The sequence below is a fragment of the Lepidochelys kempii genome, chromosome 7 (genome assembly GCF_965140265.1).
Source record: "Lepidochelys kempii isolate rLepKem1 chromosome 7, rLepKem1.hap2, whole genome shotgun sequence".
Classification (NCBI taxonomy): Eukaryota; Metazoa; Chordata; order Testudines; family Cheloniidae; genus Lepidochelys; species Lepidochelys kempii.
In genome coordinates, this window is record NC_133262.1 from 107,612,209 (window position 1) to 107,629,520 (window position 17,312).

At 42.0% G+C, this 17,312-nt stretch overlaps 1 protein-coding gene across 5 annotated transcripts in view; it reads left to right on the plus strand.

Annotated features, from left to right (window-relative positions):
• FGFR2 (fibroblast growth factor receptor 2) overlaps positions 1-17,312 on the plus strand; it is a 179,700-nt gene that overhangs the window by 80,830 nt on the left and 81,558 nt on the right. For all 5 annotated transcript variants that reach the window (XM_073354182.1, XM_073354184.1, XM_073354186.1 and 2 more), the window contains exon 2: positions 1,310-1,567. In XM_073354182.1, coding sequence (XP_073210283.1) covers positions 1,393-1,567 — 175 coding nt within the window. In that variant the 5' untranslated portion in view covers positions 1,310-1,392. The remainder of the gene's footprint in view (positions 1-1,309; positions 1,568-17,312) is intronic.

Genomic DNA, 17,312 nt, shown 5'->3' on the forward strand with positions numbered 1-17,312 from the left:
GTGGTGTATGTTACGGATAGATGTTTTGGAGAAAGTTCCAGTTAAAAAAAAATAATTGGAGGATGGGAATGGGGAGAAGAGAGAGAGGGACAATGAAAAAGAAATTTTTGATTTTTTTGTTTTTCTTCACAACTACCACCTCTGAAATTTCAGTTAGGACTTAATACAACTAAGATTAGTCATTAGCCAGGTCACACAGATCAGAATTAATGATGCAGTCACTTGATTTATTCATTCCCTGAGGAGTAGTCTTTTGTTTTCTGTGTGTGTTTCGGGGCGGGGGATGGAGGGGAAGAGAGAGAAGTTTGTGTCTGGTCTAGTTGTTGGTGCTGGCATTTTGATCCATGACACACCATTGTGGTGATTACCAGGTCCATTGTGGGAGCTGCAAGTTTCTTTGGCACTAAATTTTTTCCAGTACATTGGTGTTTCATAAAGGGTGCTCTTCATCCTTTTAAGTGGCTTGTTTTAAAAAGATTGAAATAAACTTTTTTTCTTGCCTGTATAACGTCTACTGATACACGTCTATATTCTTTCTCAAGGATGTCTCTCTAGATACCTGTGTATATATGTGTGTTTATATGTATACTTTGTGTGTAAACAAATAGAAATGGTAGATCTTGTGTGATCTCTAGCAGAAATGTATTTTTGTGGCAAACATTATTCAGATTTTCATTTTCCAAAACACAGTGAAGTGAGCAAGTGCAGCTGCAAAAACTGGACCATTTTAATTGTCCCAGTCATGCAGACATTTGCATTGACAGTGAAGTTAATGCAGAAGAATGTAAATATACATGACAGTTGGAATCCCAAGTATAAAATAAAATCTCAAGGAAGATCTAAGTGGCAAAAAGTTGAAAAATACTATATTTCTATGTGGAACATTATTGGTTTGCTTTAAAACTTAGCTGACTCTACAGCTATATAGGTGAGGGACCGAAAGGCCATGCAAACTCAAACATATGTTCAAACAATAGCAAGAATAGAATTTGTATAATTGTGGTACTTTTGTAGCATTAGGGGTTACGTGTCTGCACATGTGTGCCTTTGTATTTCTTAGCAAGCTGTATATTTTTCTGTGATTAAAATAGTTCTTTAAATATGTGCTGAGGAACAATTTTGTGAAATCAAGAAGGGCTTGGTTATGCCCGAGGTGATGATGGAAACTGTTAACAGAAAATGAAAAATCACTCACTTTTCTCCTTTCAAAGCTGTAAAACTATTTCTCCCCCCCTTGGGTTTTTGTGAAGATTTTCAACTGGCATTCAAGATGATTTCACTGACACTACTAAATCTCTCTTCCCTACAGTGGCAGCAACAGTTCCAAGTGAGAAGCTTTTTATCAAGGCTGAAGGCACTGCTTTCAGTCCATGCTTGTGTAGAAGTGTTCAGATGGGATTAAAGTCCACATGGATATATGGAAAAGGACCAGGAACTCGCACTAAAAAGATGGTCAGCTGCAATTCGGGTTGCCTTATATGCTTGGTGGTGGTCGCCATGGCTGGACTTTCCCTGGCTCGGCCATCATACAATTCAGTTGTTCAAGACACCACTTTGGAACCTGAAGGTAAGGCTCTCTAGATTAGAATACTTCAGCGTCAAAATAAGTTCATTTGAAATGGTGCCTGAAATATAACTAAATTAGTTTATTTGCCCAGATAAACATTGAGAAAGTGTCAGGTTAGTCCAGAAATAGTTTCATGTATTCTAATTCTCTCCCTTCCAAATATGGGTTCCGATCCGGCAAATGTGCATGTACTTAATTTTATGCAGGTGAATTGTGTCAGTGACTTCATTCGGACCTTTGCTCGTGTGTAGTGTTAAGCTTGTGAGTATATGATTGCAGGAATGGGTCTGTGGTTTCCTTTAAGAGAATTCATCTCCTAGCTGAATGGAGCCACTGTGTTTGTACACATCTGTTACACATTCTGAGCTTATATATATATAAGAAGCATAAATGTCTTTAAAAAATCCCATTTATTTTTCATCATTTGTGCTGATTATGTAATTTTGCAGTTAACTCTGCTAGGAGAATGAAAACGGGTTACTCAGTTTTATTTTTGTTTATGGTCAATTTCTGTTATTGTTTCTAATGCCCCAGCACAAACTCTGGAGTGTCTGGTTTGCAAATCCTATGGGGGAATGCTTAAATCCACACTAGATAGATATAATGTAGGATTTGCAAACCATACACTCCAGAGTTTGTGCTAATATATTTAGTTAGGGTTATAGTGTTATACAATTATATATAGTCTGGATTTAAGCATTCCCCTGTAAGGATTTGCAAACCACACACTCCAGAGTTTGTGCTTATATATTTAAAATTAATATATTAATTCCAGTGAAAACAAAGAATAGTGGGAACATTTCTATTTATAGTATGCTTTATACAAACAAGTTCTTATAAAATCTAATATTTTGAGCCTAAATGTGCCAGAAACTGTTTCTTTAGAGATATCTTTGTGCCAAACTGATTTATTTGTTGACTTTTAAGAAGGTGTTTTTATTATAACATGTTTATTGTATTTAAGTATATTTTTTGTTATGCCGTACAGCACCCTCACTGGCCCCCTAGGCACCTCAATGGGGATGGTTGTTTCTTAATAAAGTTATCTTGTAATACAGCGCACGGATACATTTTCTAATAACTGGGCTGTCGAAACAGTCTTCTCAAAATAATTGTGTATTGGCCCCTTCCTATCCCGCAAGCATTGTTTAAATAATTTCGCCTCTCTCTGTTATATTGTTCACATACAGGAATACCGCTTTGGTTTTCTTCAATGTATTTTAACGCTGAACTTCTTTGTTTCAACCCATTATGTCTAAAAATAGGGTTACCAGTTAGTGAATTTTAAAAATAAATTCCTAATACATTCTTATAGATGAGTGAGGTTGGATTATTTAGATATGAGTGCTCTCCCCTAGTGTACGTTCATAAAAATATTAACAAAGTATTGTAATACTGAAGTCTGTCATCAGTAGAGATTATTGGTAGCAAAGTAATTTTGCTCATGGTAATATGAGAATTAAAACAAACAAACAAACAAAAAAAGGGCCAAACTCTCATCACTGCTTAAGGGACCTGTTTGTTTAATAGCCCACCAGGTGCTTTCTTGACTTCTTGGGAGCATGACAAAATCATGAATGATTCTGATTTTAGGGCTGCTGTTTATGGCAAGGGCTTATGGTTTAAGGGTTAATGCAGAAGAAATGTGATTTCATTGCAGGGCAGTATAGTAAAAGATAAATGTTTTCATCTTACGGTCATCATCATTTTTCAGTTTTATAGGGAAGAAATAACCATCATTTTTATTTTAAACTTCCAATTCTAAAATATGATGCCTACAAAATGAGTATCCACTGGATGAAATCTGGATCTTATCAGAGTGTAAATTATTGAAAAGAAGTTAAAAATTTTTCCCTGGGCAGGAATGTCACTTACATAAAACAATTTCAGATGTGAGAACAGTGAATTACTACCAGCAAAGCGAAAATAGGCTTTTGAATTAATGGCATAATAGCTTTCACGTTGCAGAATAGAGGGAACCGTGTGGGATTATATTGGAGATTTGGGAAATAAAAACTCTTTTTTGCTTATTTCCAGTATATCTTTGAGTGAGAGCTCATCTCGGTCTGTTTATAGAGCAACTGGCTCAGTGGAGCTCGATTCTGACTGTGGCATCTAGGCAGTACCGTAATAAATAATAGTTACACAGTAGACTACATCTATCAAAACCAAGCCATTTTATCTTGCAGTGTCATGTATACTCACTAAGGGCCCGATCCTGCCAGCAGGAGTGCTGGAACAATTTGTATAGTGGGGGTGCTGAGAGCTATTGAACCAAACTGTAAACGCTGTATATGACGGAAGCCACTTCAGGCTAGGGGGTGCGGCCGCACTGCCAGCAGCCCTAGTTCCAGCACCTATGCCTGCCAACAGTTATTGCTGATTGGAGTGGGTCCTACTGCATGTCCTAGTAAGAACTAACATTAGCAGTGTTTGCAGCAGCAGAATGTTAAGGACTCAGTTTTAAGCCTGCTTGTATGTCTGTAGAATTATACCTAGCACTAAATGTTATGGGGCGGGAAGAGTAGTTCTGAGCAGGGGGAGTAACACAATCTCCACTTTCAAATTATTGTGATGTTTAGAAATAAGCATATTCGACAGCATATAATGGAGTTCTTCTGTTATAGCACACTCACATTATGCAGTCTTTTGATTGCAGCCAGCACTTAAAATGCTGGGGTGGGGTGGGGGGAGTTGACCGCACACATAGGGTTACTTTGTGAACTGAATAATTAGTTTAGACACACATTTGATAAAGGGCAAGGTAACCCTTGACCTTCCCCTCACCCAAGTTGTCTGTTATGAAGCCTGCCAGCTAACTAATTTAGTCCCCTCCATGCAGGACTTTGACACTGCGCTCTGTATACCCAGACTCACTATTTCCACCTTTTCCCCACAATTTCAGGAACAATTGTTTTTAATTTAGCACTGTTTTTAAAGTCCTAATTTAAACTCTCCATAAAGCACAGCCTAATTTCAAGCCCTGTGAAAAACACAATAGTTTAAAATTAGTCTTAAAATGTAGGAGTAGCAGGGTATACAATCTCTTCAGATGGGTATCCCCCTGGGTGATGTATGCTTATGTTAGACACACAAGTGGCTAATAATTTGTCATTTGATATTTAACTCAGTAACAAGTATTCACTGATAGTAAATGAACATAAATACCAGCTGGTGTAATTAAATACCTAAAGCAGTTCATTAATATCTGTAAAGTGTTTCATAATCCACTGGCAAAGAACTGTGATTAATGTTAATGTCACTTGATTAATACAGTCCAATCACAATTAAATCAAGTAACACAATCCAATCTAAGTCAGAATTTTTTCATCACTGCTACCCAGGCTTGATTTGCCTGTGCTGGGACAGACATCGGAAATGAAAAGAAGAGCAAACAAAAATAAAAAAATGAGTTAAAGTCCCCTATTATGCAGGTTGTGAGGGGCATCCGGCAGAAGAACATATTTTAACATAGCTTTTATTTTTTCCCCTTTGTAAAATCCTCTTATTATGCTCAGGACTGCAGGAGGTATTCCAGAATGCATAATTTTGTGATACTACAAATACTATTGGTAGCAATGACATTTTTGGTATGAGTCAAGTCACAGAATGATGCATTCTGGGATGCCTTCTTATCTAAGGAAATAATAGAATTTTAGAGGGAAGAAAATAAGTACCAATTTGCCCTTTTAAATTATATGCCTGATAAGGGCAAAGAAATGTCTGTTTTAAACTCAATTTTCACTTGAGTCGTGCATGGTGTAACTATAGCATACTAGAGAAAAACTGCATCCATTTTGCTCAGCCCAATGGTACGGCAGCTCACTGGGTAAGAAACACTTGTCAGCAAGAATAAACTCTAATTAAGAGACAAAAAGGCAACTGGTATTTCTGAGACTAGTGTGGAAGTGGCCATGTTGTGTTTAAGTGGCACCTTTTGAAACACTCAGGCCTGGTCTACACTACGAGTTTATGTCGGATTTAGCAGCGTTAAATCGAATTAACCCTGCAACTGTCCACCCAACAAAGCCATTTTTTCGACATAAAGGGCTCTTAAAACTGATTTCTGTACTCCTTCCCAATGAGGGGATTAGCGCTGAAATCGACATCACCGTTTCGAATTAGGGTTAGTGTGGACGCAATTCGAAGGTATTGGCCTCTGGGAGCTATCCCACAGTGCACCATTGTGACTGCTCTGGACAGCACTCTGAACTCAGATGCACTGGCCAGGTGTACAGGAAAAGCCCCGGGAACTTTTGAATCTCATTTCCTGTTTGGCCAGGCGGGCTCATCAGCACAGGTGACCATGCAGAGCTCATCAGCAAAGGTGACCATGCAGTCCCAGAATCGAAAAAGAGCTCCAGCATGGACTAAACAGGAGGTACTGGATCTGATCGCTGTATGGGGAGAGGAATTCGTGCTATAAGAACTATGTTCTAAAAGACACAATGCCAAAACATTTCAAAAAATCTCCGAGGCCATGAGGGACAGAGGCTACAGCAGGGACGCAACACAGTGCCGCGTGAAACTTAAGGAGCTCAGACAAGCGTACCAGAAAACCAAAGAATCAAACGGACGCTCCAGGACAGAGCCCCAGACATGCCGCTTCTACACTGAGCTGCATGCAATTCTAGGGGGGACCACCACCACTATCCCCTTACCCCCCCGTCCGTGGACTCCGATGGTGGGGTACTCTCCACCATGCCTGAGGATTTTGCAGATGGGGAAGATAAGGAGGAGGAGAAGGGCGAGCTTGAGGAGAGCACACAGCACACTGTTCTCCTCAACAGCCCGGATCTTTTTATCACCCTGACTGAAATATCCTCCCAACCCAACGAAGCTGGAGAAGGGACCTCTGGTGAGTGTACCTTTTAAAATATAATATATGTTATAAAAGCAAGCATTTTTTAATGATTAGGTAGCCCTGAGGACTTTGGATGAATTCTTGGCCAGTATAGCTACTGGAAAAGTTTGTTAACGTGTCTGCGGATGGAGTGGAAATCCTCCAGGGACATCTCCATGAAGCTTTCCTGGAGGTACTCTAAAAGCCTTTGCAGAAGGTTTCTGGGGAGAGCAGCCTTATTCCGTCCTCCATGGTAGGACACTTTACCACACCATGCTAGTAGCAAGTAATTTGGTATCACTGCATGACAAAGCCAGGCAGCGTATGGTCCCGATGTTTGCTGGCATTCAAGTAACATCTGTTCTTTATCTCTCGGTTTTATCCTCAGGAGAGTGATATCATTCATGGTAACTTGGTTGAAATAGGGGAATTTAATTAAGGAGACATTCAGAGGTGGCCATTCCTACTGGACTGTTTGCCTGTGGCTGAAAAGAAATCCTCCCCTCAGTTAGCCATGTGGTCAGGGGTGGGGTGGGGGCGGGGGCATTGGTGCTGAGCTGTTCGCGTTTGGCTAGCAGGAATCTTCCCTGATACCAGCCACGCGGTGGGGTGAGGGGTAAAGTGATCATCCTGGAGAATTGGATACGGGGCAGGCGGTGCGGTTAGTTTGGTTTCTGTTGCTGCACGTTAACAGGAAAACTGCAGCACTAAATGGCCAACTCAACGTCTTTGCTTGGTATGGGAGAGGAGGGCGCTGCTGTTATGAAGGTTGCCGAAGCCAAAAGACTATGGCTTACCATGGCCGCCTGCAAGCCGAATTCTGTTGCCCGGCACTGCGTGTGTTATCTCTAACACCAAAGCCGCAGGCATGCAATATAAGACGCAAAATGTGACCAAAATCACATGTGCTATGTAATGTGAATAGTGTTGTTCACCGTGAAAGAGTATAGCCATTGTTCTGTAAAATGTATTTTTTTAAATACATCACTCCCTTTTTTTCCTCCAGCAGCTGCAAATGTTTCAAGCCTCCCTCCTCCATCCCAACGGCTATCTCAGATAAGGCTGTGAAAAAAATGGACGCGCGATGAAATGTTCTCTGAGCTCATGCAGTTGTCCGGCACTGACAGAGTTCAGCAGAATGTGTGGAGGGACACAACAGCAGAGTACAGGACAGTGGCCGATGAACGTGAGGAGAGGTGGTGGCAGGAAGATCAGAGGAGGCATGAGGCAACGCTGGGGCTACTGCGGGATCAAACAGACATGGTCCGGCATCTGGTGGAGGTTCATGAACGGCAGCAGGATCACAGACTGCCGCTGCAGCCCCCGTTTAACCGACCTCCCTCCTCCCCAAGTTAGGGAATCCCACTGCAGCAAAGCCATCTAGTATGACCCACACATTTCCCAGAGTCTCTACCTTTGATAGCAGCAGCTCAATGCGTTGGCTACTTGCATCACAGCAACCCCCACAGTAGATTTGCCCACTCCAAATTGATTACTGACTGATCGGTAGCTCTCTGGCATTGCAAGCTTCCACGGGGCTATTGCAATTTGCTTGTGAACTGTGAGGGCTGCTCTCATTTTGGTATTCTTGCGTTTCAGGGCAGGGGACAGCAAGTCACAAAGTTCCATGAAAGTGCCCTTATGCATGCGAAAGTTTCGGAGCCACTGGGAATCATCCCAAACCTGCAACACTATGCGATCCCACCACTCTGTGCTTGTTTCCCGTGCCCAGAATCTGTGTTCCACGGCATGAGCCTGCCCCATTTGCCCCGTGATCTCCAAATTGCGGGGGAATGCGGTTTTAGAGAAAAGTGTGTTCATGTCCTCATCACTGCACTGCCGTCACCTCCTCGCCTGGTTTTTCAGGTGCTGGTTCTACATAAACTGCACGATAATGCGCGAGGTGTTTACAATGGTCATAACTGCTGCGGTGAGCTGACCAGGCTCCATGCTTGCTGTGCTATGGCCCGCTCAGGCAATTCAGGGAAAAGGGCCAGAAATGATTGTCTGCCGTTGCTTTCATGGAGGGAAGGAGGGAGGGTTGACTGACAACATTTACCCATAACCACCCGCGACAAATTTTTGGCCCCATCAGGCATTAGGAATCCCAATGGGCTGAGCTCCCAATGCCTGATGGGGCCAAGACTGCAGGAACTGTGGGATAGCTACCCACAGTGCACCGCTCTGAATGTCGACGCTTGCCATGGTACTGTGGACGCACCCTGCCGAACTAATGTGCTTAGTGTGGACGCATGCACTCAACTTTATACAATCTCTTCCCAAAAATCGACTTCTGTAAAATCAGAGTACTTTCTTAGTGTAGACATGGCCTTACAGTCATAAAAAAGAGCTCCAATATTTAAAGAACACGTTTAATTTTTAAATATAAGCCATTAGCTCTGACTTCTGTTAACACAATACTAAAGCAGTTTAGAAAATGGTCTGATGGCCACTTCCACTGGGCTCCTACACTCAAAGTGTATGAAAGTCTCACACATACTCTCTAATCACCGTGGGTTCTATTGCTCTGGGAACCCCGGGCACCTTGAGTCTTGATTCAGACTCTGGAATCTAGTAAGCTGTTCCTCAGATTCCATCTGCATGTGTGCCAGGTTGCCACTCCTAAAGTATTGTATTTTTTGGTTGGTTGTGGTTAGATGGTTCCTGCTCCGAATCTAAAGGCATTGGGGAATGGCATGAAGCATCAGAATCCTTCTTCCTACTCCTCCCCAAAACAAAGTAAGAAGACCAGCCACATGATGCACAGAGATGTGTCCTGTTTGTGAAGTAGCTAAGCAATAATACTGGGGGATTCCTTTAGGTCCCTGTGCTAGGGATTATGGGACAGCCTAGCATCTTCACTAAAGGTTATCTTCTTTCACTGCAACCTTTGGACCTTTAAAAAGACAGACTTAGTTTTAGTTTTAATCTGCATCTCTGAGCTCAAAGCAGCATAGTTAAAAGTACACCAGCATGGATACAAAGATTTTCTCCTCTGCCAGCAAATTCAGATAGGTGGTCAGTAGGTGATAGGACAATACAAAATACTTCAGTTTGGTCTGCATGCTTTGTAAAAGGCAAGGGACTGTAGATATATGAACAAAAATAATTTTGACTTGATAAAACTTTGAGCCATTTATAGTGAAAGTCATGGACAGCAAGGCTTTGTCCCCATTAAAGGATTAAACAGTGGTAGTAACAAACCCTGGTTCTTTTTTGTATGGCGCCAAGAAAATCCAATGTCTGGAAGCTGAGCTCAGAAAAATTTGAACTGAAATTAAGATTCAAATTTTTAACTATGGTAATGAACCACGGGAAAAGATTTATCAGAAGATGTGGTAAATTCTCTATCAGAAGAATTCTTTACAGCAAGATTTAGACATGTTCCGGTTCAATAGCAAGTTTTGAAGCAAGAATCGTTGAGTGAAGTTCTATGGCCTATGTTGTACAAGAAGTCACAGTAGATGATCATGAACATCCATTCTGAACTTTATGAACCTTTAGCATGGACAAGACCTAAATCTGCAGGCATGTGCATATTATACTGCTGTACTGATCATACCCTAACATGTGTTAAAACTTCAGCACATCAGCTATATTTGAATTTTTTTCAAAGTATCAGAAACAATTGCGCATGGTAGGCTAATTTGATACATTTTAAACCCAGTCCCTTTTTTATAATCTTGTGGGGGCGGGGTTGGGGTTGTTTTTTTTTTTGGTTTTTATTTTTTTCTGGGCCAAAAACATTTCAGACTGGTTGAGTTCTTTTTTTTCTTTAACTTGTGACTAAAAAACTAAAACAATTAAATGGGTGTGTATTTTTTTAATTTTAAAATAGTTACTCCTGAGTAGAGAACTTGTAACTACATTTTAGCCCATAGTAAATTTTTACAGGCAAGATACAAACTCATTAAAACAGAGTTTACAATAAAAATCCTGACATAACTGCAACTATGTGAGGTTGTAATCTATACGAGACAATGGGCTATTATGGCACTGCAGTAATAAATGTGGCATAATTCGTAATGAATATTTTCTACACTAGCTTTCCAACTTCAGTAGAAATAGTTGAATCCCCTTCCTTTTATACAAAGATTAATATTTGCTTAAAATAAATGTTTAGTTTGGAAACAGATGGAAATATAAAAAAATACTTAACTGTACTCTAGTGTCTCAGTGCATCAGCGTCCCTTCTGATCACGCTGGATCTTACACTGTGTCCACTCAGCCCAGCTGGTTTGAATCTATATAGTAGCACATCCTTGGGGTAAGGACCTTAACTTCTATCCCTCTGTGCAAGGGCCTCCCCTTATATATAGTTGGGGGGAACGCTGGCTGGTCCTTATCTTCAAGGCTCTTGGAGGCCCCCTTTGAATCTAACTTTCTGTTAAAGGGGAGTTAAGGGAATCCAGGCCCATCCACTGCACTGTCTGCAGCTCAGGACCCTTAAACCAGGCAGGCAGAATCAATCCTCAGCAATTCTCCTGCTGTGCCCATAGCTCCTGCCTAGCTCCCTTAATTCTCTAGGCTTTTTCAAATGCATCTGCAAGTCTTCACTCACCACAGAAATGCAGATACTTCTGTAATACATTCAGGATTAACATGCAGGCCTTGTTATAAATCTACAGCACACCACTGCTAGGTGGTAGATACAGCATCTTAAGTTAGCAGTTCAAAAAAAAAATTGACCCAATGGACCATCTTTCACTAATATTACCTACTGCCAAGGAGAGAGTTCTGGGACAGGAAATCACTTTGATATTTATTTATACTGTATTAAAAATACCCATACCTTTTAAAATGACTCTGGGACCATCAAGCTGTGAATATATCTAGCCTGTGTAACTGCCTCATCCTGTAACAGTGTCCTCCCTTTCCCCAGGTGTTATTGTTTGTTACTCTCACTGGTTGCATCTTGTTTTAAATTAGGCCCTGACCCTGCTTTGAGAGCTGCAAAGACACAGCCCTATGCTCAGAGCCCCATTGAAGCCAGTGGGGCCTTGCACAGGTGCAGGTGTCTGATCCCATGCAGTACATTGCAGGATCAGAATGGTGGACTGTAAGTTCTCTGGAAAAGGAACTGTGTCTTCCTGTGTGCTAATACAGCTCTAGCATATTGGGACCCTGATCCTGCCTGGGACCTCTGGTTGCTACAGCAATATGAATACTGATATATGATACCAGGCTTTAATGCTGGTTAACCAAAGTGGCTATATTTGATTAAAAGGCCTGTGTTGACAGCCTTAGGTAGCATGTCAGGAAAGGGAATGCTCTGAAAAAACAGCCCATCTGGGAGTAAAGTGGGAGGTAGAAAAGACTAGTCTACAGATTCTGCAGTTTAAAATACTTAAAGCAGTGGTTCTCAAACTTTTTTTTTTTTGAGGACCACTTGAAAATTGCTGAGGGTCTCGGCGGACCACTTAATGATCTTTCCAAATGTTTTTTTTACCATTAGCTAACTAACTATTGTAAAGCGCTTTGGATAAAAGTGCTATATAAAACAAAATTAATAGTTAACTTTTTTTGTTCTACAAATAAAAGCGCACAACTCATATTTTAATATCAGTAGTCTTACCTTTCTAATGCGATGGATGTGCCCTCTCTCACCCGCCACAGCAGCCCCCAAGCTGGGGCAGGGAAGGAGGGTTGTCTCTCCCTGGCAGTTGCAGCCTTGCAGCTGGGGAAAGTTGCCTCTTTCTCTGGCCGCCGCAGCCCAGATTCCCCTCACCCCCTCTTCTCACCCCACTTCCCCCTCCCACCTACCCTCTATTCCCCACAAGGCCACCACCTCACCTTACATATGCATCTTCTCCAGGGTCCAGGCACCTAATTAGTGAAGCCACGCCTGCACGGCTCCACTAATTAGGTGGGTGGCCCTTCACTCTCTCATGTGCGGCCGCCCAGGAGCGCACCTTAGAGGGAACTATCCACAGACCACCTGAATGGAGCTCACGGACCACTGGTGGTGCACAGACCACAGTTTGAGAATCTCTGACTTAAAGCTTGTATCTGGAGAAACTCCCTTGGAGCTGACAGATTACACAAAGGTCAGAATTTGGTCCATGCCTCAGCTCCTGATCTTGGGGCTGTGCAGGGCAAATAGCATTAGCATTTAAATGGAACCAACTAGATTTTGAATCTTGATAGTAGTTGGGACAGACCAAAGTCAGATGATACGCCATGGTTTTAAGTTAAGAGTAATGTATTAACAATAGGAGTTTCAAGAATGCTTAAGGGAATTATAGGCATCCAATTCCACTGATGTCTAAAAGTCCCATCCTAGCCATCAAAGGAGGTTTTATTTTACAAGGAGAATAGTGAATTCGCAGAATAGACTTCCAGATGAGGTCAAAAGCAGAGCTGGGTGGGAAATTATTTTCCTGTCCCGCAAAAGATTAGAGATTCCAAGGTTTAAGCCCCTGCAATTCCCACATCCCAGGTGAGCCCCCCCAACTCTTGGGCTATAAAGTTAGTATCTCTGTCCCAAGGAATATTGAATTATTTCTGTAAAGTGGAAAAGCTCCAGCTGGTGAGACTGAGGGAGACCCACCTCTCAATTGTCTGTGGTGGTTAGGGCTCTTCCTGACTTGGAGCAGGGACTTGCACTTTCCGATTTCCCATGTGAGTGCCCTAAGCACCGAGAAATGGACTCTGGGTCTTTCTCTCTTTTTTTTATTTTGATGAATTGGCTTTTTCTGACAAAAACACACTAACAAACAAGCAACCTGTTTTTCCTGAGCTGTTTTAGTCAAGAGTATTGATATGGTCGTGTGTGTGGTCTAGTTTTTACTTAAGAAGCAACCGTTGCTTTGCTCACAGAGAACCTGAGTATGTTCCCTCTCTGTCCAGAAGTTATGCAACTTCTAATGTTAAAATTGTACTATGTTCCCATGGTATGTTTACAGTGATAACACCACCAGAGGATGGTGTGAGCCTTGAAGACAGAGGCTTAGTTCCATTTTTATGTGATGGGGAGTGGAAAGCACTTCCCCTTCATCACTCTTATAAATGGAAATAGGGGACTGGATAAAAAGCTATAGTTTGGGATGAGTCTGGTGGTTGGTTTAAGATGCTTTTTTGTTTATTCTGGATCCTGAATCAAATAGACCCATCCCTTTTCCCAGGATCATGTCTCCTATACATAGTGTTTCCCAGTCAAGCAGATAGCGCCAGGTAGCAAAATGAAACCAGCTCAACCCCTCTACTGCTGTGTCATGAAGTAAGTGCTCTGTGCAGGAGCAGAAAAGATCTGATGATGTGCTGTTGTTGGAAGGAAAAACAATGAGGAGACACATGATATTTGTCTCTCTGCCCATCCCTCAAAGTGTGCCTTTTAGCAGTAGTAAAGGTTGTTTCACAAAATGCTGCATTCAAGGTTCTAGAAAAGGTTGATGTCCCTTTTTATCATTTTACATGTTACACAAAAGATCCCACTGTAATTAGCTTCAATATTTGCTTTAGTTTTTATGAGATTGAATAACTGTGTGAAGTACGCATCACATTCCCCAATAGCATCTAGTTTGCATAGAGAATAACAATCTACTACTGTGTCCAACCAATGGAGGTATTACTTTAGCTCCAACGATAGGGGTCTGTACTTTGGAGCTGAAGGTCATGGGTTCGAGTCCTGCCGATGACATGTGGTTTGATCACCATAACTGCAGTATAATTAAAGGATACTTAATAATGTAACTGGGGTGACTCCCAAGAGCATGTGGTGCATAGCTAAACCCAGCAGCATGTAAGACTTGGCACTTCCCATGTGTATTGTGTACTCTTGCAGCCATAACTCCAGGGTCACTTCTGTAGTAAGGTTCTTTCTACCGCAGTAAGGTGGACTGTGAATGCTGGGTGAAATTCTCACTTCCTGTGCAAAGCTCGAACAACTAAGCTTTCTCACAGGAGACCAACGCAGAGGTTCTGTGAGATGCAACCATCGCTCTCCAACCTGGAGGCAGGACATGTGACACTGAAGCAGCCACTTTGCCACCACCAGTACAGTGCCTGAAATAGTTTCTGTGTTCCACTATGCCTTCCCTCCCCCACCAGTAGGGTTTGTAGCTAGACAATCTGTGTAGTTTGAGGATCTGCTGGCCACACTTCATTTCTTCGTTGCCTCCCCAAGAGCCTGCTGGGGCATCCTGTGCAATGGGCCACCCTGGACCGTAATGCCATCACCTGCAGAGTGCTCTGGAGTTCCTTTGCAATACACTTCATGTTGTCCCAAGCAGTAGAATGGTGTCATTTCTGTTGTATTCTGTCCCATACTTAGCCATGTCAGGGGAAATGTGACTTTCACGTATGGTGTATAAGACTCCGTGGTAATCAGGTCTTTTAAAGAAATTGCAGTTATTTATTCTAAATGCTCTCTTCTGCCATGCATGATCTACATCCTGGTATTCACGGCCAAGACTAAATAGAGCTGAAAGGAGTTATCTGCAGGAGTATGCAGCATTACTTCTCTCATATTGATAACCAACCAGTTTCCAAACAGTATTACTTGAAATCAAAGTCCTCACACAGGGATTCATTTTAGGTGTGTTTCTGAGGCTTTCCTCTTTGCTAATAGGATTTTCAAATGTTGGAACCCATTGCTAATTTTTCCATCATCATTATTATTATTATTTTTTAAAGTCCTCAGTGCTGAGGAAAACAAGTCAGCGCTGGGTAATATTTTCCCCTTCCCATAATGATGTTGGGAAATATTTCTATTGGAGGAGATTCATTTTTTTTTTCTCCCTGTCCTAGTGTGTGTAGCATGTGAGAGAAGTTATTATGGTCCTGTAGGCTCATACTGTAATTACTGATTGCTGTAAAGTATACACTCATTGGAGTACGAGGTATACAGAACATGACATCATAACTTAACTTGTTTTGCAAGTTTCCTCTGCCAGAGCAGAGTAACTTGACCTTTTGAAATGGCTTTCTGATGTATGGTTTTCATCTCAGAGCTACACCTTTTTTCATCTTATCTCATTGGTGGTACAGCCCTGCACACCTCAGGTGACTAGTTGAGAAGCCTACTTCTTTAAAGATCTAAGGGTTAAAGGGTGCCAGAAAAACCCTCAGTTTATTTGGGAATCTGTCTCTTAACATATTTTGTAAATGAGGCTGTGATTGGAAATACAGTAGTTCAAGTAATTTTGTTCAGTAGCTTCTTTGAAACAGAACTAGAATTTGTCACACTTTTCTTCTGTCTGTAACTATCAGAATGAAGTCCAGTTCCCATTCTTTAATGCCATTTATTTTATAAAGACTTTTGCTTCTGATTGTAATGACATTTTTAAATTTCTTTTTAGAGGAAAAAATTAGTCTCTGCTCTTTGTAGGGCTATTCTTGACCGCAGAAGATTTGTGTGTGTGTGTTGTGAGAAGATATTTATAATGGACTGCAGTGTATTTGGGAGATAACGTATGGCAACAGAACAGCTGGAGAAGTCATAGCTATGCCTGGCCTAGGGTTTTGAAAAAAGATTGGGACATGGATGAGAGCTAGTTGGCTGAAGCTCAATCCAGACAAGACTGAAGGGATTCTGGTAGGTTGGGGGAGGGAAGTGGAAGATGGGGCAAGAATGATCTCCACACTATTAAATTGGGGGTGCCCACCCTCTGTGAACTGTGCTCCTTGGTCTTTACCTGCTGCCTGTTGGTTTCTGGATAGTACTAAAGCTTTTGTTTTTCACCTACAAAGCCCAAGTGGTTTGAGACTTTCAATGCCTTATGAGAGACATAGATTCCAGGGCCAGAAGGGATCACTGTGGTCATCTAGACCGACCTCCATAGAGCCTAGACCATTGGTTCTCAAAGCCGATCCGCTGCTTCGCCGCTTGTTCAGGGAAAGCCCCGGTGCGCCTTCCAGCAGCCCCCATGGGCCTGGAGCAGTGAACCGCGGCCAGTGGGAGCCGCAATCTGCTGAACCTGGGGACGCGGCAGGTAAACAAACCAGTCCGGCACGCCAGGGGCTTTCCCTGAACAAGCGGCAGACTGGCTTTGAGAACCACTGGCCGAGACAATTCCGAGACCATATCTTTTAGAAAAACATCCAGTCTTGATTTTAAAATCCACCATGGCGAATCCACCATGACCCTTGGTAAGTTCTTCCAATGGTTACTTACTTTTGTTAAAAATGTGCACGTTATTTCCAGTCTGAACTCGCCTAGCTTCAACATCCAGCCAAGTTGGCTCATGTTATACCTTTCTCTGTTAGATTAGCCTTAGGATAGCTACTCTTCCCATCCCATACTGATACAGTCCCCCTCAGTTTAAAAGAGAGGGAGCTGGCAGCAGAGTCTTCTCTGTGAGGGGCTGTCAACTTTGCAACCAGCCTCTCTGATTCAATACAGCCTGGGTCTTTGTGCTGCAGAGGGTGTTTGGGTATTTACTAAGGCTTTTGAAGTGGAAGAGGCTTGAGTGGGGGGAGGGGGATATGGCTTTTGTGAAGGTGGAGAGCTTTTTGGGAATCTTTGCTGGGTCTTATTTATTTATTTATTTTTGGGGGTGGGATATGTTAGCTGATAGTTTGTTTGTTTGTAACTACGATATCCACATTCTTAGCTTTTTGTTAATATTTTAATAAATTTAGAAAACATAATAAAATACATATATAAACCTCTTGTTTAGATTGGTCATGCCCTAAATGGAAACGCTGTTTGGAATATAATTGAATTCATAGTAATATGAAAATGAGCTATAGGAATTTCCACAGTCCTCTCTTCTGGCCACTTGGCTCTTAAACAAACAGCATTTACACCATTTGTTCAGGATGGTCAGCTGGCATAAACCATGCTGAGAGACATGGGGGAGGTGGGAAGACACCCAAGCCTGTTTGTCAAACATTTATCCCAGAGGTGCCCAGTTTTGCAAGGGACTCCCCCTTGCTTTTTCTCCACCTATGTTGTCATTG